This window comes from Oncorhynchus nerka, linkage group LG14 (genome assembly GCF_034236695.1).
Source record: "Oncorhynchus nerka isolate Pitt River linkage group LG14, Oner_Uvic_2.0, whole genome shotgun sequence".
Classification (NCBI taxonomy): domain Eukaryota; kingdom Metazoa; phylum Chordata; class Actinopteri; order Salmoniformes; family Salmonidae; genus Oncorhynchus; species Oncorhynchus nerka.
Window position 1 is genome coordinate 41,184,546 of NC_088409.1, and position 27,972 is coordinate 41,212,517.

The following is a 27,972-nucleotide window of genomic DNA, read 5'->3' on the forward strand; positions in this document are numbered from 1 at the left end:
AGGTCTACGAATAAGGCAGCACAATGGTTTTTATGATCATGATTCACATGTAAAAAAATTCATGTGAAATGTCACACGTGTCCAAAAACCACATGTCTGACTTGTGAACATTTTCAGGTGATTTGTTCACATGTCCGAAAACCACTTGCTTTTTTACGTGTTCTTTTCAGATGTGATTTTTTTCACGTGTTCTTTTAGTTGTAACTGTGGTGGACCTTTTTATTATGTATTGATGTTACTCTTGAATCACTATGATAAATATAATAGTTTTTCTTGAGTGTATTTTTAACAAAGCTGGGATTTACTTTGAAGTCCAAAGTGTAGGAATACAGGTGAAATGAGTTATTGACACAGACATGGTGGCGTAGCAGGAAGATCAGAATGCCGTGAACCAAGAGGTTGTAAGTTCAAGGCGAGGACATGTTGAATAATAATTACTGTATAAATAAACATACACAATGTATGTCAAATACGTAAGTTGAAGACTATGTGACATTCATGGGACATCCTAGCGACTCCTTTTTGTTTGCAGAGTATCACCTGTGAAATTTCATGTGAAAGAAATCCACGTGAAACTTAATATTCTCATATGTGAAGTGTTCCAAAATCACATGGTTTCACATGAGAAAGGTTAAGTGATCACATGTTCCAAAACCACATGGTTTCACAAGTGAAATAACATTTTACATGTGCAAATCATAACACTTTCAGACTCTGAAGATCTACTTCAGCCCTTTTCAACTCAGGTGTGTGCAGAATTAAATCACATTTAATCACGCACTGGAGTCGCTAGTGCGCGATGAGACAAGGACATCCCTGTCGGGCAAACTCTCCCATAACCCGGACGGCGCTGGGCCAAATGTGCGCCGCCCCATGGGTCTCCTGGTAGCGGCCGGCTGCGACAGAGCCTGGACTTGAACCCAGACTCTCTAGTGGCACTACCCCCACAACATGATGCTACTTCCCCCGTGCTTCACTGTTGGGATGGTGTTCTTCAGCTTGCAAGCATCCCCCTTTTTCCTCCAAACATAATGATGGTCATTATGGCCAAACAGTTCTATTTTTGTTTCGTCAGACCAGAGGACATTTTTCCAAAAAGTACAATATTTTTCTCTATGTGCAATTGCAAACCATGGTCTGGCTTTTTTTATGGCAGTTTTGGAGCAGTGGCTTCTTCCTTGCTGAGCGGCCTTTCAGTTTATGTCGATACAGGACTCATTTTACTGTGGATATAGATACTTTTGTACCCATTTCCTCCAGCATCTTCACAAGGTTATTTTACTGTGCTGTTGTTCTGGGATTTATTTGCACTTTTCGCACCAAAGTACGTTAATCTCTAGGAGACAGAAAGTGTCTTCTTCCTGAGCGGTGTGACAGCTGCATGGTCCCATGGTGTTTATACTTGCGTACTATTGTTTTTACAGAAGAATGTGGTACCTTCAGGCGTTTGGAAATTGCTCCCAAGGATGAACCAGACTTGTGGAGGTCTACAATTGTTTTATGAGGTCTTGGCTGATTTATTTAGATTTTCCCATGATGTCAGGCAAAGAGACACTGAGTTTGAAGGTAGGCATTGAAATACATCCACAGGCAAACCTCCAATGGACTCAAATTATGTCAATTAGCCTATCAGAAGCCATGACATAATTTCCTGGAATTTTCTAAGCTGTTTAAAGGCACAGTCAACTTAGTGTATGTAAACTTCTGACTCACTGGAATTGTGATACAGTGAATTATGTGAAAGTGAAATAATCTGTGTGTAAACAATTATTGGAAAAATGACTTGTGTCATGCACGAAGTAGATATCCTATCCGAGTCGTTGAAAAACTAGTTTTAATGACTCCAACCTAAGTGTATGTAAACTTCCGACTTCAACTGCATATAAAGAGGGAAAATGCAGTTCTAGTTATGTAAAATGTTGAGGGATTTCTTACAGACAATACAAACATCAGGCTTTTATATTTACACACTTCCTAAAAACTCTATGATTTGATCAATTTAGAATATGTATCAAGACCCAAAGTTTAATTTACATTATCAGAGGCAACACAGAGTTTACATTACAAAGAATAGATTAACAGGTAAAACAGTCTTTGGTAAGTATCATGCTTTATAATAAGTGTTAGCCAGTGTTCCTCCTCATTAGTATAGCTGGGGATCAGAACTCAACTGAGAAAGAGAGAAAGTACTTGGGAATGTCAGTCTTAGTGCAAAGACCAAATTGGAATTAATATAATCTTGGTATCTATGGCTAATTATTATAAATTTTTAAAGTGAGAAAACGTCAATTGCAGTGAACGCAAACATAGAAGTTCTTGTGCTCCTCCCAGTAGTGTAGCTCTTCGGCAAAGCTCCAGACACAGGCCAGGTCTTTGCAAGTCTTGACCGTGTGGACTGCACATGCACCTGGCAACTGCTCAAACAGGAGCTCAGCTGTACCCACTACGGTGAGTTTCTTCTGACCCTGGATCAGCTGCTGGATGTGGGCCTTGTTCAGAGGCTCGGGTGAGGCACTGTAGGACACCATGATGTTCAGCTTCTCGTCTGTCGCTGGCACCTGAAAGCGATTTTTTCCTGTGGGGCACTGGATGTTATTTTTGTTTGAGAACAGGCCCGAAGGGGAGCTGAATATACGGACAGACCAGCACACCCAGTCATACTTTTTTTTAAGCTTCTCCAAAATGGCGTCAGCCAGCTGCTGGTTGCTCAGGTCAGAATGGTCCCTAACCAACCTCCGGGAATCCAGTTCAGCCTGCTTGGAGAAGCTGGTGATGCAGTCCTCGATGACAGCATTCATTTTCACCTGTACCTCCTTCATCTTTTCACCCCAGTCTTGAAGAAGCTTCTCTTCGTCATCACAGTCCTTTAGTGCGGTGTAACCCATCAGAGCGATGAGGCCTATGCAAAAGAGGTTCTTCAACCTGGCACAGAAGTCTTCCATGGCTCGTCGACTTTTCTCTTCATAGTTAAGAGTAATCTCCAACACTGACTCTCCAGAGAAGTTGTCTCCCGTCACGGCACTGTAGAGGGTATGTAGGTTTTTGTCGCAACCTGTTTTGACGAAATGCTCCATGAAAAGCTTCTTTTTGACCTCACGAAACTTGGGTTTGGCATTGAGGATGTCCATGTACTTGCGGAACTGGTTGGAGATGTTCTCCTCTACAGAAAAGTAGGCAGCGTCCGCGCCGCTCTTCTTGATTTCTTCGTTAATTCGCTGCATCTCCTCTGAAATCACCTCCAGGTGTTCACGAACCTTCTGGAACTGCTCCTTCATGAACACAGCTTCCTTACTCTCCACATTGTCCAGGGCCAATTTCACGATGGGAGCAGCGATGGCGAAAATAGGGAAGAGGTCACCTGCAATACTGGCCACCACCTCAGCTCCCTGTTCAAACACTTCCATTACAGTCTCTACCATGTTCTTCTTCTCTGATACAATCTTCTGTAGCTGGCTGGCCATCTTTGCTGGTATTGTTATTATTCAGTGCACAACAAATACCAGTATAACATCTGAAAAAAGAGCATAAGGGCATGGTCAAAAGGATGTTCGGAACTGTTATACATCTTTTTACCCCTTTTTATCCCCTAATTTCGTGATATCCAATTGGTAGTTACAGTCTTGTCCCATCGCTGCAACTCCCATACGGACTCGGGAGAGGCAAAGGCCAGGAGCCATGCGTCCTCCGAAACTCGACCCCACCAAGCCGCACTGCTTCTTGACACAATGCTCGTTTAAACAGGAAGCCAACTGCACCAATGTGTCGGAGGAAACATTGTACACCTGGCGACTGTGTCAGCGTGCATTGCGCCCGGCCCGCCACAGGAGTCGTTAGAGCGCGATGGGACACAGACAATCCCTCCCAAAACCCAGACAACACTGGGCCAATTGTTCAAGGCCTTAGTTAAAATGAAGGAAAAGTTCAACAGCAATACCAAAGTCTTAAAAGCTAGGCCCATATAGTTGATTACCTCCCTCCCTCCGTACAGTATATTATTTTCTGAACTTACGTAGAGCTGTTCCGCTATTGTTGGACTGTAGCTTGCTTCCCTGCTCAAACTCTAAACTAGAGTGGATCTCTGCTGGCCTCACAGTGAGAACTGATAAAGAAAGAGAGAGGGATCAGTGTACATTTCAGTAACCAAGCCTGCTGGGATTACAGCTGGACACACCCAGTGAGCAATAAGGCAACAATGCAAAGAGAATTCACAAGTGAGGGATGACACATAGGGGTAGATACTCTATGGAGTTTCAAATGTGTATTTCAAGGTAGTGTTTTAATGGTTTTATGTTATAGAAATGTTTTAAGTATTTACCATTTATTGTCTGCATTATACACTCAATTCAAGTGTGTTGTATAACACATCAACAAAGTGCCAAATGGGGAAAAAACAACCAACTAATGAAGCTCTGATCTACAGTATGAAGCATGCACAGCAAGCAGAAAGCCAATTAGTAACTTCAAACACTATGATGTACTAGAGTAGACTGTGACTGAAGGGGTGGTGCTAAGTGCATTGTAACAGTGTACATTTGAGGAAATCACATACAGTATCTACCATTGGAATAACATAATACAAGCAGGAAATAATACTAATTTCAGCCTGGAGGCCATTTTAGATTTAATACTATCATTATATGTGTTACAGAAAAAGTTAAAGAACATTTATTATACAGTATAACGTATACACCGCTGCTGAAATAAATCATGGTGAATTGTATTTGACAATTGGCATGAAATTACTTCCAGGTCAAAGTACAATGTTATAAGCTCACAGTTTATTAATAAAAACCTAATCCATTCTCCTTTGGCCCTTCAACTACCACCACCATCCCCACCACGCTCGCTCAGCCAGTCCAACCAATGCCACAGAGGGTGTGGGAGTGATAAACTGTCTGTTGGAGATTAAACTTGCTGAGCAGGAGTGCATTTTCCACAGTAATGCCAGTAACCACAGCAACAAGACAATGGAAACTATTCTGTCAGCGTCTCAGTCTGCCTTTGTCTGCTGCTGAGGTCTGTCCCAAGTGGGTTTACACTGCATAAGATCAGTGAAGATGTCACCCTCATTTCTCAACCTGATCTATTCACCTACAGCTGTCAGGGGAGGCACAGTCTTTTTGCCCATAGAAAACAGAGACTACTGAGAGAGAATTGTCTAAGAAAATCCAAGAACTCTAGAACAATCTCAATACAGCCACTAGGCTACCTGGGGCGGCAGGTAGCCGCTGGGGCGGCAGGTAGCCAAGCTGTTAGAGTGTTGGTCCAGTAACCCAAAGGTTGCTAGATCGAATCACCGAGCTGACAAGGTAAAACATCTGTCGAACTGCCACTGAACAAGGCAGTTAACCCACTGTTCCTAGGCTGTCATTGTAAATAAGAATTTGTTCTTAACTGACTTGCCTAGTTAATTAAAAAAATAAGAGATTTTAACTCTATTAAATCATCATCAATGATTCAAAGCTGACAACACCTTGGATGTGAGACACATGCATTTGACCATTTTCTCACGCCACACCTCATATGGCAGACATTAGATGAATGTAAAATGTTACTAATATAAAATAAAAAATAAAACAGCCTCAGCAACATTTATATTAATAGTTAAATGGATGTTTTGTGCAAAAGGTCCCTTCAGTCAAATAGAGCAGCTCATAGACTTTCCAAGACGGTCCGTGCTATTCGGGCTCCTTGGGATGTCCACACCTCTATCAAGTATAAATGTAAATTAGTTAGGTTTAGTGTTAGTTTAGGGTAAGGACGTCCCAAGGAATCTGGATTGCAGTGACCGGTCATAAAGTGAGAGACTGGCGCGGTATTTGAGAGCTTGGCGGTGACACAGACATAAAATGGTTTTTTGTTTTTGTTTTTACAAGCGGCAGAAATGATTTGTGTGTCTGTCTAACTTGCATTTATTAGGACACTAGATACACTGCTGCTGCTATATTGAACCCCCCTCCATTTGTTTTGTACAATGCTGCTATTCGCTGTTTTGTACAATGTATAGTCACTTCACCCCTACCTACATGTACAAATTACTTCAACTAACCTGTACCCCCACACATTGACTCAGTACCGGTACCCCCTGTATATAGTCTGGTTATTATGTTATTGTGTTACTTTTTATTATTTTATGTTTTACTTTAGTTTGTCTGGTAAATATTTTCATAAACTCTTCTTGAACTGCACTGTAGGTTAAGGGCTTGTAAGTAAGCATTTCAAGGTAAGGTCTACACTTGTTGTATTCGGCGCATGTGACAAAGTTTGATTTGAAATAGCTAATCCTGGCTACCAATGTTCTAGCATTAATTTATTGAGGCAAGCAGATCAGAGATGTCAAGGTGATACTCAAGCATATGCCACGTGGTCATATTTTTCATGTTTTATTTTGTTATTTTGCATTTAATGTATGTATATAATTACTGCTGCTAGGGGAGCTGTGACGTCGATGAAGTGAGTTAGTGAGATATTTAACATTTCTTCTTCATTATGGAGAATGACTAGTTCTGAAAATGAAAGTTTTTCCGTCTCATCATTTTACCCTATTAATTCAGGTATGTAATGTGCAAAAATGCAATATGACTCAACATTTTGAGGTAACATGGTTAACTACATAGTCCATGCGTTTGGTGATATTTGAAGGCAGGTTTTGGTGATGTTTGAAGGCAGAAAAACTGGTTGGTATTTTCCCCATTGTAATTAAGTTAATGGAGTTAGGCAAGGTTGCTAATGGTTTACATGAACGAGAAGGGATTAACATGGCGTCCAAAGTACAGAAAGTTTTTGTTCAATGTTTTAGATACAATTTGTTTTATTTTCTATGAACAAAGGCTCCGTTTACTTTAGGTAATATACGTAAATATGTGATGGCATGATAAAATGTGTTAGTGTTAATATTTGTACGAAAATAGCATTTAACAGTTCGCTAGCTTGATGCTAACCAAATTTTGCTTGGCTAAGCGCTATAGTAGTTAGCTCTAGCCTAGTTGGTTTCAGTCAATGTCAGTTTAATGTAATGGTTGTAGTGTAATGGTGTAATTAAATTGTTAAATTCCTGCATAAAATGGGTATTATGCCACCTCCTGGTGGATTAGTGTGTTTACATTGTCTAATACACTCAGTGATAAAGGTATGGGATTCTGGGTAATCCACAGCAGATCTATGGAGAATTGCTGTGTGGATGAGTTGAAAATTGATTGGTCCCGGGATAGAAATGTGTAAAGTTGACATTACATCATAAAATCCACCTTTTACATCGTACATTAGCAATTTATGTTATTAGTAACTAATGCTTTTGGTTTGGCGTCAAATAAGCCAATCTTTATATGTTATTTGCCGAATCTCAGTTTGCCATGTGAGTTTTATGCTAGCTAAAGTTCCCTCTTTGAAGTTGGTAGCTAACTTGAACTTGAATGAATCTTCTTTAGGAGTGCTATTTATATCCGGTCGACTACTCATCATTCATCCATACTGTGTCCCCCCCCCATGACTGCAGGTAATTTGACAAATGTATAAAGTACATGTTTTATACATTTATGAGCACCAGCTAGCAGCGTAATAGCCTGGTTTTGTTAGCTTAGGAAAATGTGGTACATTCTAGGTGTATTATATTTCTTCGCCACAATACAATTGTATATAACATTATTGCATATACTGTAGTATATTCTTCTTTTATTGACTTAGTGTTTTTCTTTTGCTGTTTTTGTATAACGTACTTTGAGGTCACTGATACTCCACTTGATGTGGAAATTGTCGAACCAGATCAGAACGCCTTCGAAGACCACCTTCAGGCACGGACTGAGGTTTTTGACCAGGTAAAAATGAGTGTCCGCTGTTAATTTATTTTCTGGACTTCCAAGAAATATATAAGAGATGTATTTGTGATAATATGAAATATAATTGCATTTATTTCTATTCTCAATCAAGGTGAGACTTGAACCTGGACAGGGCACATGAGAAGGAAAGCCACCTGAGAAGAATCAAGGGGACCAAGTGCTTCGACATCTGGGTGAATGACTTGGGTTGGAAGAAGGACGAAAGGAAGGCGAGACCTGGGAAAGCTTGGTGCTTTTTCGCTCCTAGCTGGGGTCAACATCCGTTAAGGTGAATATAAAAATCTCAGATGATAACTATATGCATTTGCCGCTTCGCGGCATCACCATGCTGTCAGCAGTACCAACACTGGCCCAGTGGTTTCTCCATATAGTCAATCTCAAGGTTAACCACTGGGTCTCGTTAAGTAACCTCCACTTCCACGTAGGTACTGTTAAGGTGTATGACTCCAGTGGTCATGACCCCACGCTGGAGTTTCTCTCACAACTCATCTCTCTATCTTTTCCAGGGACCATCCCTTATAACCCCACTAACATCAAATATTAGACAGGTATCCTTTCTTTTCTGTCTGCCATTAACATTATTGCATGTCTAATCAAACATTTAAATTAAATCATTCAATAACTGTATTTTTACATACCTGACATTCATTGAACCTGTGTGTTTGCTTGTTTACATCTGTCTCCTACCCTGTTCCCTTTACTCTGCTCCTGTTCTCCAGGATCCAAGGATTCTGCCTAACACCCAGACATGGATCCACCTGATGTTCTCCATTATCAACCACCCTCCAACTTTTCATTACATGAAAAATGTAAAGAAGAAATTCAAAGACAACTCAGTAATGAACGTTTCTATAGAAAACTGAGTGTTGATCCCACACAGGTGTTCCAAAAGGATATATGCTCTAATCTGGAGCCCTATTAAACCACCTCATCTCAAAACCTGAATATGAATATCTTTGCTGCAAATGTGCCATACGTTCATGCCTGTACATTTTACCGAAATTACACAAACCTAAAACACAACAAGGCAATTATCCAGGCAGACCAGTGGTTGCAGGAATAGGCTCAATGCTAGAGCCATTGTTGAACTTTGTAGACTCTTTTATTAAAACTCATGTGCAAGCATTGCCATCATATGTAAAAGACTCTATAGACTTCATAAACAAGATCTCACCAATAACGGGTTTAAAAGAAGACTATTCTGGTCACATTAGATGTCGAGAGTCTATATACCAGCATTCCCCATGTGGGGGGGCTGGCAGCACTAGCACACTATTTGGGAGACAGAGATACTAATGAATATCCACCAACAAACTTCATTCTAGACCTGGCAGAATGTTTTGAAGTATAACTATTTTAGGTTTGATGATGAATACTACCTCCAAATGAGTGGAACATCGATGGGCTCCACATTCGATCCGAGCTATGCAAACCTTTATGTGGGTCTTTTTGAAGAACGTTTTGCTAATAATGAAAACGAAAATCCATTTTTGAATAAAGTCCTGAAGTGGTATCGATATATTGACGACATTTTTTGCATATGGGAAGGAACTGAACAAGAGCTGTCAGATTTTATGGCACTACTCAATGACATTGACCCCAATTTCAAATTCACTATTGAATGTGACACTCGTGACAACGTGTTCATTACCTCGATATGTGGATTGAGAAATCAAATGGAACCCTGTTTACAACTCTGTATAGAAAAGAAACTGACAGAAATACTCTATTTACAGGGGGACAGCTTCCATCCTGAGCCATTAAAAAGAGGACTTCCAAGAAGCCAGTTTTTCAGACTGCGCTGTTATATGCCACTCCACAGAGGACTATCTAGAAAAAGCAGAGGAGAGGCGCATTAGGTTTCTAAGAAGAGGCTATTCGCCACAATGTGTGGATGAACTGTTACAACAAAGACCCGCTAAAGCTAAAGAACACTCCGTAATGTTCACAACCACATATACTTTGAATTCGCGAAAAGTGGGAGGTGTGGTCAAGAAACACTGGCATATTTTATCATCGGACCCAGCTTTGCCAGCTGAATTTAAAAATCCACCACTTATTGTGTATAGGAGAGGTCGCAATTTAAGCGGTAAATTGGTTCATGCCAACTGCCAGCCACAAAAGAAAATCAGCCAGGCTCTTTTACGCTCTCTACCAAATGGTAGCTATAAATGCAGAGGATGCGCACAGTGCAACAATATGATGAAGTGTGAATATTTCTGCCACCCACACACAGGAAAACGGTTCCAAATAAATGTCATCATTACGTGTTCTACCACCCATGTTATTTTTGTGGCATAGAGAAAGTTAAGATATCAGACAGGGGAGGTGATATTAATAATACTCTGAGCAAAAGAGAATGTTTTTGGATTTTCACCCTCCAGACATTATTTCCTAAAGGACTTAATGATGAAATGCCTATGTATGTTATGTTGTGAATTTGAACATGAATTATGTGCCTACTTAAGATTACTCTGATGTTTTTCGTACAATGTACCCAATGATTAATGAAAATTTGCTATGTCCTCATTGTGGTTTTATGGACGTGTTTAAAGCGTCTTATTTATACACTTTTGTAGTGTTTGTGAAATGCATATTGTTATATTTGGTAGGACTTATTTGTTTTTCCGTTGCCTCCAAGCCCTTTCCATGCGTGGAATGGATGTGGGTGGAGCTAGGTCTACATAAGGGTGCTGATTTTTAAAAATTCACAAAAGCTGTGACGAAGGCAGTGAGGCCGATATGTAAGCTTATTAAATATCAGTGATACTATCAAGAGCTATATACACTGCTCAAAAAAATAAAGGGAACACTAAAATAACACATCCTAGATCTGAATTAATTAAATATTCTTATTAAATACTTTTTTCTTTACATAGTTGAATGTGCTGACAACAAAATCACACAAAAATTATCAATGGAAATCAAATTTATCAACCCATGGAGGTGTGGATTTGGAGTGACACTCAAAACTAAAGTGGAAAACCACACTACAGGCTGATCCAACTTTGATGCAATGTCCTTAAAACAAGTCAAAATGAGGCTCAGTAGTGTGTGTGGCCTCCATGTGCCTGTATGACCTCCCTACAACGCCTGGGCATGCTCCTGATGAGGTGGCGGATGGTCTCCTGAGGGATCTCCTCCCAGACCTGGACTAAAGCATCCGCCAACTCCTGGACAGTCTGTGGTGCAACGTGGCATTGGTGGATGGAGCGAGACATGATGTCCCAGATGTGCTCAATTGGATTCAGGTCTGGGGAACGGGCGGGCCAGTCCATAGCATCAATGCCTTCCTCTTGCAGGAACTGCTGACACACTCCAGCCACATGATGTCTAGCATTGTCTTGCATTAGGAGGAACCCAGGGCCAACCGCACCAGCATATGGTCTCACAAGGGGTCTGAGGATCTCATCTCGGTACCTAATGGTAGTCAGGCTACCTCTGGCGAGCACATGGAGGGCTGTGCGGCCCCCCAAAGAAATGCCACCCCACACCATGACTGACCCACCGCCAAACCGGTCATGCTGGAGGATGTTGCAGGCAGCAGAACGTTCTCCACAGCGTCTCCAGACTCTGTCACATCTGTCACGTGCTCAGTGTGAACTTGCTTTCATCTGTGAAGAGCACAGGGCGCCAGTGGCGAATTTGCAAATCTTGGTGTTCTCTGGCAAATGCCAAACGTCCTGCACGGTGTTGGGCTGTAAGCATAACCCCCACCTGTGGATGTCAGGCCCTCATACCACCCTCATGGAGTCTGTTTCTGACCGTTTGAGCAGACACATGCACATTTGTGGCCTGCTGGAGGTCATTTTGCAGGTCTCTGGCAGTGCTCCTCCTGCTCCTCCTTGCACAAAGGTCGGAGGTAGCGGTCCTGCTGCTGGGTTGTTGCCCTCCTACGGCCTCCTCCACGTCTCCTGATGTACTGGCCTGTCTCCTGGTAGCGCCTCCATGCTCTGGACACTACGCTGACAGACACAGCAAACCTTCTTGCCACAGCTCGCATTGATGTGCCATCCTGGATGAGCTGCACTACCTGAGCCACTTGTGTGGGTTGTAGACTCCGTCTCATGCTACTACTAGAGTGAAAGCACCGCCAGCATTCAAAAGTGACCAAAACATCAGCCAGGAAGCATAGGAACTGAGAAGTGGTCCGTGGTCACCACCTGCAGAACCACTCCTTTATTGGGGGTGGCTTGCGAATTGCCTATAATTTCCACCTGTTGTCTATTCCATTTGCACAACAGCATGTGAAATTTATTGTCAATCAGTGTTGCTTCCTAAGTGGACAGTTTGATTTCACAGAAGTGTGATTGACTTGGAGTTACATTGTGTTGTTTAAGTGTTCGCTTTATTTTTTTGAGCAGTGTATTTAAATCTAAAATATTGCTAGAATGGTTTTCACAGCAGCTTCATAACGTGTTCGGTACTGTAAATTGTAACGTATCTCTTGATGGTATTTGTTAGTTCAACATTATTAATTGTATCTTAAGACATACAATATATATATTCAACCACAAGGGTACACTAATGAGCTATGATTTTGTTTTTGTTTTCATAATTGAAGACTGAAATTATTTGAGTGTAGATGACTTGCCTCGTTAAATAAAGATTTAAAAAATGTATAAATCGGGATCCTAGTCAGGATTTTGTTTGTCAATTCAGCAAAGCTGTAGGCAATTCTGGGCTAAATCAATGACAAACAGCCTAAATGTTCAGGCTTCATCATGATCTGTGATCAAAACAGGCTGGGGTGTTTTCGGTTCCGTTTAGTCTAAGGATATGCATAAGAACGCAACTGCACTGAAATGAATAGCCTGATTCAATGGGATTCTCCTGAATAATTCATGCTTTTATCTGTTAAGCTGTTTGGTCAATGTATAGACCCATACCGATTCTAACATTTTGGTATTTTGCATTAGGCATAGCACTACATTGCAGAGCATTTAATAAACCAACCACATTTTCCTGGGATGTTTAGGCTGCGCAAGACCTTCGATAGCCTAGTAGACTGCGGAAATAATTGTGGAGTTTATCATTGTTATAGCCTAGATCGCTTTATAAAATCTGGTCCGTTGCTTTTCCTATGGCTAAGCAAACAAGTGGCAGCATATGCTTTTTGCACGTCTATAACAAGGCCGATATCCACACATACCCCCTCAAATCGAACCCTGCTTTTAATCATAAGACATCTCAACAGAAATGTATAGACGAAGGATTGCATGGTGACAGTGATTGTGTCTGTTATTCCGGTAAACTGGGAAGTGGGGGGGAAACAAGGTCAAATCATGACATCAGTGATTTTCAGGTCAGAGAAAGATGCCAGAGATTCCGAGTTGGATGACTGTTCAAAACAAAACAAAAATCCTAGTCAGCTTGTTTTTTTTCCAGAGTTCCCAGTTGTCTTGAACGCACTGAAGTCGGAAGTTGTTTTCAATGCACCACTAGAGACCTAGGCTACCTCCAACAAAGATAATTAAAGGGGATATCTAGTTAGTTGTACAACTGAATTCATTCAACTGAAATGTGTCTTCCGCATTTAACCCAACCCCACTGAATCAGAGAGGTGCGGGACGCTGCCTTAATCGAAATACGAGTATTCAGTCGCACGGGGAAGAGTGGGTTAACTGCCTTGCTCGGGCAAAACGACAAAAAAGTTAATCTTGTCAGCCTTGGTATTCAATCCAGCAACCTTTAGGTTACTGGCCCAACACTTTAACCACTAGGCTACTAAGAAGCCCTTGATTTCGTATGGATGCAAGAAATAGGAATATCTACACAGTAATGGTGGCTGCGATATCAACTAGCCTCGTAATTTTTGCATTGAGGTGATAGGCCTATTTTAGCTAAATCGACAAATGAAATTGATGAACCAAACAGACACTTAAACTAACACATAACGCGTAACAAATGTAGACGTTTTTAAGGCGTTCATGGTAAGCTCATTCTTAATAAAAGTACACGCAAACTGACACGTGACATGACGTGAACACTATGTATGTGTACATGTCCTGTGACATGAATGTGTTAGAAACAAACTTGTCTCCATTGACAGTCCATATTAATTCATGGTGTAATTTTACAGCACGGCGCTAGGAAGACATTAGCTGACTTGGTGAGAGGTATCATTAGCTTCATTACACTTAATTCTGGCATGAATCACCCCCCATATAGGTGTGTTTTGCATCGGCTCAAAGTTGATTGCATTCGATAAGAGAACGGGCTGCCTCCAGGGAGTGAGCCAGGTGCCCTGTTCAAAGCCCATGGTTAAGTTGGCTCAAAGCAAAAGTGACATAATTATGCACGTGTAGGAATTAGTAGGATTGTGTTTACCCATGCAAAAGTGATTTACTTTTGATAAAAACGCGTTATCTGCCTCCCCAATGAAAAATAGTTTCCATTTTCTAACATGGATTTTATGGAAAATAGATGTATGTTTCTGGAAGATGCACCATGCTGCCTTGTTGACAAAATGACCGAGTGGCACATATTACTGTTCTATTTGAGAATAGCGCTCTTCCCTTCCTGCTTTCGGCCATTGACGTGACGGACCTTTGCCCGGTGCCCCGCGGCTCAGCATAATCGAATCCGCCCATTGTCTTGCCACAGCACTGTGAACTGCGGCACATTGAAGCATATGATTGGTCTAGTTATAAGGGATCAAGGGGATTGGATGCGGGCTTTAAAGAAATTCCCCTCAAGATTAGAGCAGAGTTGAATGGGGAGAGAGAGCGTTCTCCGCAGAGTTTGTAAAAGTGTACAAAGAGCGGCATGATAGCTCTGGTTTATGTACAATGTCAACATAATGATGTTGTTATTATTCCCGTCCCTATAAGGGGGAAATAGTAATGCCGTCTTTTTTTCGGCACCAACTCCCCCATAGTTGGTCGGACAAAGCCCATAGGAAAGATTAATGGCGTTTTTGTAGGGTTTTGGGATAAATGCCGAAAATAAGGTCTTTGGTAAACAAAGACTTACGAGCTCTAATACGTTTTGTTCTATGAAATAACATTCATCAGCCAACATGACTTTTTGTGATAAAAAAAAAATCATTTTGGATTCATTCAGAAAGGTCATGTTAACTGACTGCTATTATCTCATAGAATAAAATGTATAAGATCTCATAAGCCTGTGTTAACCTCAGACCTTATTTTGGGGGTTTATTCCAAAACTCTTTCACCATATTTTTTTTCCAATAGGGATGGCTGAACGAAACAGAGGTAACTCATTTCTGGGTTTTAGGTCTACAAGCTGGCGAGCTCTATTGCAGAATGCAGCCTTTTGACAGCACCTACTAAAGTCAATTTAATCCACACTTGTATTAGTCCACTTGTTTTAGCAGAGAGGTTTGGTAGGGTGACCTGATTTGTAACTATGAAAATAATTTTGTCAAACAGATTGTGAACTCATAAATATACAAATGATTTGGTAAGGGAGGGTGTAGGGGCAGATTTATGTCATCTTGTCTTCAGGAGATTGTATTATCTATTTACTTTATTTAGTCTGATCAGTGGAACAATTCTCATTCTTCATAATGGGGTAAAATATAGGGTAATTAGTGTGCTTGTCAGCAGGAACACTGTTTTCCCCCATAGTTATTTTATTATTCCACTTCTTCCAAATTTGCCACTGTAATCACACATATGAAATCTGATATGCCTATTTGTGTCTTTGAAAATGAATTATATGAGACTATGTATTTTTGCAGCCATTCATGGACAGTTTGGAATAAGTTTGGAATAAGTCACACGGGCCTCAAATAGAATTTCATTTGAGTATTGTGGACATATTTTGTCTAGGTAGAGTAAGACGATAGCAAGGATCTTCAACTAGTAGACATAAACCACCCAAATATTGACATTCATTAGATTTTTCTTGAAGGTTGGGTGATTGAGAAATTCATTGTTATAACAACAACATTTTCAACACTTGGGAAGCATAGATCAGGAGTGGCCTACCCTCCTGGAAAGCAAGCAGCATTTTCTTCCAGCCCTAATTACAAAATACAAAATGTTTGTGTCCTTAACTTGAAAGCAGTCTATGGACAAGTACAGTTGAAGTCGGAAGTTTACATAAACCTTAGACAAATACATTTAAACTCGGTTTTTCACAATTCCTGACATTTAATCCAAGTAAAAATTCCCTGTTTTAGGTCAGTTAGGATCACCACTATATTTTAAGAATGCGAAATGTCAGAATAATAGTAGAGAGAATGATTTATTTCAGCTTTCATTTCTTTCATCACCTTCCCAGTGGGTCAGAAGTTACATACACTCAATTAGTATTTGGTAGCATTGCCTTTAAATTGTTTAACTTGGGCCAAACGTTTTGGGTAGCCGTCCACAAAACTATAGTTTGTCAACAAGAAACTTGTGGAGTGGTTGAAAAAAAGAGTTTTAATTACTCCAACCTAAGTGTACGTAAACTTCCGACTTCAACTGTATACTGCAATCTATGATTTGGTTTCCCACTGCCATCAACCATTAATATAAGTATTTCTTGTGCAGAGCATTTGAAAAGTGATAACAGTCATCGGCACGTGTCACATACAACTTTCCACCTGAGAACAGGGATCAATCCCTGCTTCCAACCTTCCCACTGTTTCTCCCATCTCATTTCATTACTGTCTGAATAAAGTGTCAAACCAACTAAATATCGTTACAATTTCAGCCCCCAAAAAGTGTTCTTTTGAGTGTTCATTTCATGTTCAAAGCACCTGTGGTTTTAATTTTGCACTCTGGTCATAGGCCTAAGGACCCACAGACCCCTCAGCTAGGGGTTGTGCCAGGGGGAAATTAAATTTGCATTGCAAATCTCACTCCACGCTTTCTTCAAAAGTTGACAGCCCTGTCAAATGTAATTGATTAGAATTTATAATCCAGCAGATGGCCGGATACTATTAGATCAGCAGCTATCATAAAAATGATGGTGCAAATGGCTTTGAAAAAGACACAGCTCTCATTGATAGAACATCTGCATTAGAAGCCTGTTCAATGATGGATGGAAGTGAAATGGCATGCATTAGGATAGAAAAACATCCATCTCATTTGATTTAGCCACCCACGCTGCCATGCTAAAAAAATATGAGACATTTCAGCTCTCCACTAAAACCCTAACTCCCAGGGGTTGTCTCGTGGTCTGAGTGTATGTGAAGTATCTCTACCGCACTAAAGCAGACAAATTATCCAGGGTAAAGTGATGGTGATTGTACATTTTCAGATGTGAAAGAATTAGGCCAACATACAGGTTGAATCAAATTTGTTTCCACGTCATTTCAATGAAACTACGCTGAATTGACATCTGTGCCCAGTGGGTACAGAGTCAAAAGGGCTATATCTGTAGCTCTACAAGGGAGGCATATCTCAGGCCAAACCATTCACCAAATAACAAGCAGGCCAGTCAACCTTAAAATGTACATTAACTGATGTCCACTGAAGAGCCTACTGTTAGGCCTACTGAAGTAATAATGTCAACATCATAACTTATCCATTTGTATATCAATATCTGGCCATCAAGATAGATATTTGGTAGTTTCTTCTTTTCATGGTTTGAGTCCTAAATTAAATTAAAATTATTTCAAGCTGCAAGAATAAATGGCAACATTTGAGTGGCCCAAACGAGCAGTAAACTACAGTATCTATGTAGATTAAGGACTAGTTGAGGGAGGTGGTCAAATCATCCTGTGAAGTTTGCCCACATAAACATTGACCGGCCATGACTGGCTGCATTTAACAAATGGACATAGATCTTTGCAAGCTGAGAAGTGCAATCATATTACAGTTGTTGTTGTTAAAAGCTGTTCATGTGGCCTCTTAACGGGAAATGTATCGATTAGCTCGTTCAACAAGGGCTCTAATTGCTTTATTTCAGTATCTTGTTTAACTCCCTATACAGCCAGCATACCTCGTGGATTAATATGATAAGGCCTTGCAACAATACGTCAATTGATTAAATTCAGCTCTGTTGCCACTGCAGTACTTTAATCATGACAATATATAATTATGACCACGAGAATCACTTCCTGGAAAAAGCCAGCACATTATGTCACATATTTTAGGCTACCAACGCCCATCTACTGTATTGACAGAAGTTCACATTGTGTTTTGCGCAATTTACAGTAAAACATTGGATATTATTTAAATGCGCACATGACATTATAAAGTCATGTATTCAAAGATGTCGTCGGATCTCAAAATGTCATAGCCAAGTTTACCAGACGACTCGTTAAAGAATTGCTTAACTAATGAAAACCGCTGCGAAAACTTTTGGAAAACATCCCAATAACTGTTTAAGCCTATTGAAGAAACATTGAAATGTTCATATGCAATAATGCTTGTCTAAAAACTCACCTTTTCATTCGCTGTAGTTTGAGGAAGAAAAGCAAATAATTGGTATGATCTGTTTTTCTCTTCCTATTGGTCATATGGTTATCATATTACAGTTAAAGTGACACACCCATAGAGAGAGAGCTAAACTTGGGTGGTGGTTAAACAAGTTGTTGAACAAATGTCAGCATATTTTCCTGGTCAACATGGAAACTATACTAACTTACACTCCTTTGACAAATAACTGACAATAGAATTTGACCAATGCTATTAAAACATCTGCTGATGGTAACTGTGCTTATATTGCTGGGGCTGATGATTGTTTAGGGAGTAATGTAAATAAACTGTCACACATTATCACTATCGATGTTTATGACTCCGTGTACCTCTGCTTAAACGTTTTTACATAAAGTACCCTCTAAAATTATGTTATCATGCCAATTAGGCTCATTTCCTCAGCTGCAGGTAGAGATAGAATATACAAGTCATAATTTACTATTGCATAATGATGACCAGTAATAACAATGTCCTTTAAATTGTGGTTTATTATGAATAAAGAAGACCATAAACATTTTATAGCTGTATGAAGGATATCAAATGTGTGAATATAGACAGAGATGTAATGTGGTAAGGCTATAGATTTGGACCGTGTGGTGTGTCTATCAACAGCATTTTTCAAAGGAGCTTGAGTAAGTCCTCAGTACATTGATGAGGAGAAATAGTTGTTTGCAGTAAGCTTACATAACATATTATTACGCTGGCTGGTGTGCTAATTTACAGTATGGTCATCATGAAATACTGGAATGCAGGTTAAACAAGGTATCTTACTCTTCTATTTGGTGGGAGGAAGTACCAGGTTCTCATGCATTGTCACTGTTGTTGAGTAGATAGCCACTGCCTGGCATAAAATGTCTCATATATGTCCATTAATACACATGTGCAAATCCTGATAGTTTAAATCAGGTGTGTCAAACTCATTTTGCCCAGGGGGCCGCATTCAGTCTTCAAAGAGATCGAGGCGCCATACTGAAAATTGGTTATATTTCTTCACCTTGAAATTTTGCACAAGACAGTCCACTATCCATTGCTTTTCCCCAAAATAATCTGACCCCGCGGACCATGTATTTGACACCTCTGGTAAATGATAATTAACTACACAAAAATATACAAGGTCGATAAACAAATAAACATTTTGCAGTCTGTAACAAGAGATTATATTTCACACAATCACTAACTAAAGCGTCAGCTAGGTTTGAGATATCAATAAAAACATCTCGAAACTCAGTTATAAACATTCATGAATTGCATTTGTAGTTTTCCCCATTATGTCTACTCTATTTTGCATTGCACTGTTTAAAAAAAAGCTACTCAGGATGAATGCATAAGTACGCTTTTTTGTGTTTTCCATAGTAGTAACAATCCTCTTGGAAGTTGTTGGACTCCACCACTTCCTTATAGTGGCTGACAGCATGCACCAAGCAGTTGGGGAGACTTCTGCTGAGGACCTGAGCCACATCCATCATGTTTCCCTTCAGTTTCTGCCCCTCAATTTCTTGCTGAATCTGACCCTTGTTGATAGGCTTAGGCTGTACACTGAAAGAGATCACCACTTTGATGTTGTTCTTGGTCAACACATCAAAGTAATTAGCTCCTCCTCTACTTCCATGGTACTTCTTTCCAGCTAGCCAGTTGAAAAAGAAAATGCGCTCCTTGTCATTGAAGACCCTGATAGACCAGCTCACCCAGTCAAATTTCTTAATAAGGGTGTCTAATAGGGATTTGGTGAAGTCAAGGTCAACACTGCCAGGTTTCTCCTGAAGATGATGTTCCATGTCCAGTTTGGCTTGATCAGCGAAGTTTTCTGTGCAATCATCCACCGCTGCTTTCATGCGGTTCTCAACATCTTCCATACGCTCCTGCCACTTCTTCACCATCTCATCCCCCACAACCCCTTCCTTGAGGCTGGCATAACCCATGACAGCAATGATGCCCACCACAAAGAGCTTCTTAAGCCTGGCACAGAAATCTTCTACCGCCCTTCTACTCCTTTGTTCTGTGGAAACCACTGTCTCCAGCATGGGGTCACCTGAGGTATTGTCCCCGGTAACGGCATTATAGAGCGCGTCCAGGTTCAAGTCCGTGTCCGTGTTCTCATAATGGCTGAGGAACTTCTCCATCTTCTTCTCTTTGAACTTGGGCTTGGCGTTGACAAAGTCCTGGAACTTTTCGTACTGGCTGAGCATTTGTGCCTCACGGTCAAAGTTCTGCTTATTCAAGGAGGTCCTCTGCAGCTCCAGGGCGATTTGTTCGATCTCAGCCTGGATGCCTTCCAGTTTTTGGTTGACCATGCTGAACTGCTCAGTCAGGTAACGTGCATCCTGCCCTTCCGGGTTGCTGAGGATCTCAGAGGAGGCTACAAACACGGCCTCCAGGACGGGATGGAGCTGACCCACAGTGGCTGCCAGGACTGCGGAGGCCTGTCCCATGATCTCCACCCCCTTCTCGATCTTGCCCCTGTTCTGCACGAGCCATTCTGCCACACTGGTCATTTTGAGGGCTTTGTAACAAAGTAACAATGGCCAAATAGGTCTTCAAAGACTCTTTGACTATGTTGATGTCTGAAAGAGAAAGAGGAACAAACGATAAAACTATTGTGAAGGTTTGTTGAGGTGAAATAATACATGTGTTAAGGCAGCAACATCAGATTTGGTCTTTTTTTATTTCTAAGGATTAGCTAGCTATTAGTTTGAAGAAGTTTGTGTTGGAGATGGCTCGATCATCATCGTCTTCAGTGGTGTAAATTACTTAAGCAAAATTACTTGAAAGTACTACTTAAGTCATTTTCTTGGGTATTTGTACTTTACTATTTATATTTTTGACAACTTTTACTTTAACCTTTACTTTACTACATGCCTAAAGAGAAAAATATACTTTTTACTCCATACATTTTCCCTGACACCCAAAAGTATTTGTTACATTTCGATCATCATCGTCATCAGTGGTGTAAAGTACTTAAGTAAAAATACTTGAAAGTACTACTTAAGTCATTTTCTTGGGTATTTGTACTTTACTATTTATATTTTTGACAACTTTTACTTTAACTTTTACTTTACTACATTCCTAAAGAAAATAATATACTTTTTACTCTATACATTTACCCTGACACCCAAAAGTATTCGTTACATTTTGAATGCAGGACAGGGAAATGGTCAGAGAACATCCCTGGTCATCCCTACTGCCTCTGATCTTGCGGACTCACTAAACACACATGCTTTGATTGTAAATTATGTCTGAGTGTTGGAGTGTGTCTCTGGCTATCCGTAAATAAATTTAAAAAACAGATAATGGTGCCATCTGGATTGCTTAATATAAGGAATCTGAAATTATTTTTGATACTTAAGTATATTTTAGCAATTACATTAACTTTTGATACTTAAGTATTTTAAAAACCAAAGTAAGTAATTTTCTATTAAGGTATCTTTACTTTTACTCAAGTATGACAATTTGGTACTTTTTCCACCACTGATTGTATCTAGCACAAAAAACACGAACAGCATCTAACACAGATTACATCAGACAGTTGGAGTCAAATAGAACAAGCTACTCTCAGCAATAAAACAGACGGAGAACATGTTGGGACTTGCAAGAGTCTAGTTTCATGCCACACCCAGAGTCTCAGGTTTATGACAGGTCTATGACAGGACTCGAGCTTCACAGCTTCAGTGGCACTGACTCACTTCAAACCATGATTTAAAATTAACATACTGAATGTTTATGGGGACTCAGAGCAAATATCAAAAGCAGTGTGTGTACTCTCGCTTTATGACGTGGAGAGTTGCGCAACACTGCAGTGCTGGCTTTTTGGAGTTGAATTGACAAGCCTAACAATAGCCAAGACCCAAATCAAACACAGATGTCCACAACCTGGGGAAAAAGGGGATTTACTTTGTGGACATATTATTTTCAATGTAAAATACACAAAAGAGATGAACTCAAACATATCTCATTCCCCTGAGACAATATCCACTACAGAAAAAAGGCACACCCAGATCCAAGGAAAAAAAATCCACCACTGCACTTGTTCTGTACTGAATTTTTTTTTCTTCTCCCACACACTAAAATGTCAGTTAATTGAAAGCAATTGGGTCATTGAATTCACAGCAACTCTATGTACAATGTAGCATCAGTCATTTACATTAGAGGAAAAACACAAAATACAGATTCCTATGTACACCCATAGACCGTGGGATTACCAGGTATTGCTGCATGGCAGGATGAATGGTGTCATTTTACATGCTTTCCCAAGGACTACCACGGTACTAATTACGTTAGTCCTATTAAATAAGCTAACATCACTAGTTATTGCTATCCCATTTTTAAGTTATAACATGTTTAAAAAAAAATGTTGTGAGTACATTAATTAATTTCAATTTTGAAATATTTTGTAGAATTCACTTGTAACTCATCACCACATTGAATTGAAGGCATTCTAATAAATAAGAAAATAGTGAAGGAAAATACTTACTGAGCAATTGTCCTGGTTTAGGATATGTCAAGTCTTCACTAGCGAACAAAAATGGTTGACTGTGAGAATGGTAGTCCAAGGGTACAATTAAGAGGAAGAAAAAGGCGAGCCCAAACTATTTTTGTAACCAACCATTTTTACCATGTAACCATTTTGCCTTCTTTTCAATATCACTCAACTTCTCTCAAATACTTTGAACATAGGAGTGCTGAGTAAAATTGTATTGCTACCCATTATTTTCCTTGCCACTTGGGGAAGAAACCAGCCTATAGAGCTCTTATGGAGACCACATCCTTGAGTCATGAGATACCAGCAAGACTACATCCACTTCAATTTCACCTGTTTGTCTTGTCAGTGCACAAAAAGAATGATCTTTCAAAACCAGTTCCTCACTTTTTCATATAGGTCTCAGGGGTACTCTATACTTCTCAAACAAGATCAGGTCATCAAAGAATAGATAGTCTGTGTAAACAAAACTTGACACCCTTGATGGTAATTCAAACTTCCCGGAGAGACAGACAAAATGGAGCACGATAAAGATAAGAGGAAGAAACTCACCTCTAATAGTCCAATAAGGTACACAGGGGGGTGAAGTCCAGTTATCCAACAGTCCAGCTGTGCCTATGAACACCAGCCTCCTAGTGTTGGGATGTATATGTAGTCTCTCTCTCTCTCTCCTCTCTCTCGTCACTCCCCCTTTGGAACTCCTCCATCCCCTCTCTGCATTCCAACGGGAACCCACTCAGAGGGACGAGGGGCAGGCACTGAGACAGATAACATCCTGTAAACATTGCCCATGCAAGGACACCACACTGCCATATACACAGAGTCTGGAGGATTGTGTGTGTGCGTGTGCATGTGTGCGTCCAACCGTGCAAGTGCGCAGGAGAGCAGAAACAAGGGACGCCACAAGCAGCCCTTTGCCACAAATACAAAACCCGGCTTGTTCTGTCTCCACTGAGGTTGCTATGGCCACTGCTTCTTGCCTCTTGCCTGCTAAACAAAGCCACTGAGTTCTGTAAAGTAAGCAAGGATTTTTACAGATAAGCAATTGCAGTTCCCTAAACAGAGGCATTTTTTGGTATTTTCAAAATAGCACACATAAGGGACATCAGAGCTAAAACGTGTGACTTTTTGAACTATTTGAAACTTGGAAATGCATTGTCATTGAAGGCAAGTTATTGGACATTTGGATTGACGCGTAATAATGGAGTTGAAATACACCCTGGAGCTGCAGTGCCCTCAGAGTCACTCCGTCACAGTGCTGAGCAGAGCAGTGAAAGGACCTCTGTGTCTCTGTATCCACACCATGGGAGACAGCGCTCACCCACTGTCTTTGTGCTTCAGCTCTGACCGTGACACACACTGCCTGATATGACCAATCAGTCCAGTTAACCCTAAAGAGGAGGAGATAGAGGAAGAGGAGGGGATATCTGTCAGGTCAGTCATATTGAGGAGGAGTTGGCGAGCTCGCCGGCTACCCCCAGTGTTTTTTGGGTCTCCCTGTATCGTCCCGCTTTCAGATGTCACACTATGCTAAGTCATTACCATCGGAAAGGGGAGGATATGTTTCGCAGGGGCTCAACGGTAGGTGGCATGATGGGTGGTATTGACTGACGGTGGGAGACACGCAAAGCATACTTCCTGAATCCTACTTCCCAAATATTCCACATTACGTCATTTGAGATGTCCCCTATCCTGTCAAAAAAAATTACAGTTCACTATCCAGTGTGTGAAAATCCAAATTCATTCATCCCCCATTACCCATTTGCCAACAGGTTTTGTTGTTCATTTCTGAAGAACAGACTGGAAACTTCAGAAAGATTCCATCTCACATAAAATGTTATCAATGGAAAATAGGGCCTCATTTGAAAAATCATGGCCTTTGTAGGGGATTTAAGCAGACAAGGTGGAACAATGGTAAAGTCATTAAAATAATGACAACCAGGTGAACAAGGTGTGCCAGACAGGTCAGTGTATTGTTAGCTGATGTTTTGTCTGGTTTTACTCAGCTAATAGCCATATCAACTTAACATTCCTGTTCAACAGCTTTAATGTTAATAAACAGGTGGAATAAGCATTGTTTCTCTTATTATTTTATGTGCATAGTGAATCTGCAGACATTATGGCACACTTTGAACTTCTTTGTCTTCTCTTTGATGATCATTCTATGACGGTTTAGTCTATATAACTAAAAGCTCACGTCCAATGTTTTATCTGCTATCTCTAATAATTCCAGACTTGATTAGGATGTACAGTATATTTTGTCAAATGAAAGTGTAAGGGAAATGTTTATGTTTGTGCTATTCTTATAACAAATTTCTGTGTTCTATTCATGTGCTGTTCTAAATAACGAATTTCTGTGTTCATGGCACAGAAGTGGCTGACTGTACAAATCCTCACTATCAGTAGCTGCAATTTGGCAGTACGCCCAGACCTTGTTTTGAGAACGAACGCAAGATATCTCCGTTTCAAGGTCTCAGCATAGAGAGAATGAAGTCTCGTGAGGTATTGGTCTGTCACGTGTTATGAACCAGTATTGGCCATTCACATGGATGAAACAAAACGGTAATGATTCATTCATTATGCGAAATCATACAAATATAACTTGTCTGTGTATAGTCATATATACGACAACGGCTGTGACTTCCCAGGCAGAGTTCCTGATTGACATGTGTACTATGGTGCATTGAGTTGGTTGGAGCCTCTCCAGCACGCTGGCAATAAACAATGATTCATTAAGATTGACTTCGAGTGTCCCTGTGTAAGAATTTCCACGACAAAAGGTAAACAAAAACAGTTGTGTCTTCTCATGCTGAATGGCTGTTGAAATAGAAGATTACCTCAATACTATTGACCACACTTTCTGACCTTGGTCTCTAGTGTTTCCTCCTTGCCACAAGATGTCATCCAAGACATATTGTACCACTTTGCCAGGGGGGGGGAGGGGCCTGTTTGGGCAATAATTATACATATTTTTGCATAATGGGGATAGACAGGATGTCCTTTGTCTATCATTTGTTAATGTTAAGAGAGGACTTAGCACCCGTCATTCCTGGATTTGAGCAACTCCCATGGGAAAACAAATGTGGGTTGGAATGACAGTTTACTGGAAACAGGGTTGAGCAACAAAAATGAAATTGCTTCTCAGGCATAGTGTGTGCTACATTATACGACGTGAGATTCAGCTGGAGGCTCCAAGGTTTGGTCACAGCCAGATACATACTGTAGGTGCATCAACATCATATGTCTGCATCATGAACATATGTGAGTGCTAACATGAGCATAAACTGTGATATCACAATATAATATCATTTCATGGCATACTGCTTAGTTATTAGGTCACTTATGTTATGTACAGGTGTGGTATTTTAATTTGATCACTTTGTTGTCGCTGAGAATATTCCTTCACCGTATTCAAATGAGCCTCGTGATTTACATAAATTCACTGAAAACCCACAGTTTTCTTTCTCTCTCGCTCGATCAAACGCTAAAGCACCAGACAGAATAAATGTCCTACTACTGTAGTTCCTACAACTGCTACATTCAAATGTACAAAAATGTATCTGAAATGCAACCATACACATTAACAACCATTATTTTATATAACTTAATAAGACAAGATAGATATTGGTCTCCACTACATACAAGTGAATCTGAAAAGCATCCATAGGCTACACCTAAACTATAGCCTACTGTAGCATATCAAAACTAATTTCCAGTTAGAAATCATCCCTTTTGTTTTAAAATAATCAAATCCTGCTGCTGCAGGATTATTTTATTCTTGAGAAGGAACTGGTCAAATTAAGATCCTACACCCCACTAGTCACAAACTGGTTGAATCAACTTTGTTTCAAGGTCATTTGTCAAGCTATTGTGACATGGAAATATCAACTACAGGATTATGTCATCATGGTAAGCAATTTCCAACATAGACAAATATGTTGAATATCTACCTTCGAAACAATGTTCAGGTCTTCAACGTTAGTGTATATCGACTATCAGAAAATAAAAAGAATAGGCTGGGCAGCACCCCCTACTGGAGAATTGATCTACGTACAGATATTAATTTGGTCTCCCATCCAAGATTATATCCAAGACCTGCTTATATTTGTCACTGACTATTACCAGTGCTATCGTGAGAATGATAATTAAATAGCTTCCCTGTTTAATAACTAAATAGATTCCCTGTTGCTATTAAAGTAATTTCAAATGGTAGGTTTAACAGAGCAAATGAAATGTAACCATACTTTCTAAGTCATATATCATCAATATTTAGGCATATAAAACATTTGTGAAGACATCAATAGCCATTGTTTCAATTCAACCCAGGGTTCAACTAAAAATAGACAATAGGCTACATGCACTGAGTATAGCAAACATTAGGAACACCTTCCTAATATTGAGACGTGTGTGGACTTGATTAGCATGTACATTATATTTCCTCAAATGAAAGGTTATCAAAAACGGTTGTCTCTTATCATGTTGAATGGCTGTTGAAATAGAAGATTAGCTCAATGCTATTGACCACACTTGATCTTTCTGACCTTGGACTCTAGCTCTAGTGTTTCCTCTTTGCCACAAGATGTCACTTTAGTTCACTGGAAAGCCCCCCAGTGTCTCTTCTAAAACAGAAGGTGCCACTTTGCCAGAGAAGGGATTAAATTGACGCAGGGCGGTGTTTGGGGAATAATGGGGATAGACATGATGTACTTGTTCTATAAATAGTTTGTCTTGAATATGGTTGGTTGAGGGTAAACTGGAAGAGCCTTTCATGTCATGAATAGTCTGGTTTGTGGATTATTGTTGCCCCTTACTTCACTGGTTTTTAATTTGCAGGACATTTAGAAAGATTATACAGTTATTTACTATGACTAAGCAGCCTATAGTGACAACAAAACTGGCCTTTGAGAAACACATGAAAATACAGTTGTAGGTCAGAACTGTTTGCTGTTAATATAAAAAGAAACCATCCTTTATTCCGCATGACCACAGTTGTGTTACTTGGAATGAGGGATTGCTCTGCAAACAAAAAGTTGTTACCTTTAAGAGAGGATTTAGCACCCGTCATCCCGGATTTGAGCAACTCCCATGGGAACACAAATGTGGGTTGGAATGACAGTCCATTAGAGAAAGGGTTGATCAACAGCCATGAAAGTGCTTCTCGGGCACAGTGAGTGCTATGAGACGTGAGATAAAGCCGGAGGCTCCAAGGTTGGATCACAGCCAGATACTGTAGGTGCCTCAACATATGCCTGTGTCAACAACATACAGTGCCTACAGAAAGTTT

At 40.2% G+C, this 27,972-nt stretch overlaps 2 protein-coding genes and 1 long non-coding RNA gene across 7 annotated transcripts; 1 reads left to right on the forward strand and 2 right to left on the reverse strand.

Moving 5' to 3' along the window:
* Positions 1-1,998: 1,998 nt before the first annotated feature.
* LOC135559462 (protein rapunzel-like) lies at positions 1,999-18,283 on the reverse strand. The gene is made up of 3 exons (XM_029679708.2): positions 18,182-18,283; positions 4,010-4,099; positions 1,999-3,511 (listed from the first exon to the last, which is right to left on the reverse strand). The coding sequence occupies exon 3, from the start codon at positions 3,459-3,461 to the stop codon at positions 2,286-2,288; it is 1,176 nt and encodes a 391-aa protein (XP_029535568.2). The 5' UTR covers positions 3,462-3,511; positions 4,010-4,099; positions 18,182-18,283; the 3' UTR covers positions 1,999-2,285.
* On the forward strand, positions 7,100-8,780 carry LOC115141093 (uncharacterized). Of its 2 annotated transcripts, XR_003865325.2 has the most exons (6): positions 7,100-7,217; positions 7,428-7,495; positions 7,722-7,814; positions 7,927-8,103; positions 8,342-8,383; positions 8,555-8,780. It is a non-coding gene; the product is annotated as an uncharacterized LOC115141093 (long non-coding RNA). The 2 variants fall into 2 exon arrangements; XR_003865326.2 differs by lacking the exon at positions 8,342-8,383 and having other exon boundaries at positions 7,104-7,217.
* Positions 18,284-18,684: 401 nt separating the features above from the next.
* On the reverse strand, positions 18,685-27,875 carry LOC115141092 (uncharacterized). 4 transcript variants are annotated; one of them, XM_065000075.1, is made up of 4 exons: positions 27,726-27,875; positions 23,554-24,079; positions 23,241-23,446; positions 18,685-20,775 (listed from the first exon to the last, which is right to left on the reverse strand). In XM_065000075.1, exon 4 carries the CDS (start codon positions 20,704-20,706, stop codon positions 19,522-19,524), a length of 1,185 nt encoding a protein of 394 aa, XP_064856147.1. In that variant the 5' UTR covers positions 20,707-20,775; positions 23,241-23,446; positions 23,554-24,079; positions 27,726-27,875; the 3' UTR covers positions 18,685-19,521. The 4 variants fall into 4 exon arrangements, with proteins under 4 accessions (XP_064856147.1, XP_029535567.1, XP_029535565.1 ...); XM_029679707.2 differs by lacking the exon at positions 23,554-24,079; XM_029679705.2 differs by having other exon boundaries at positions 23,241-23,698.
* Positions 27,876-27,972: the final 97 nt, after the last annotated feature.

Coding starts and splice junctions, on each gene's coding strand:
- LOC115141092 (XM_029679707.2), bottom strand. CDS start 20,706: ATGACCAGTGTGGCAGAATGGCTCGTGCAGAACAGGGGCAAGATCGAG.
- LOC135559462 (XM_029679708.2), bottom strand. CDS start 3,461: ATGGCCAGCCAGCTACAGAAGATTGTATCAGAGAAGAAGAACATGGTA.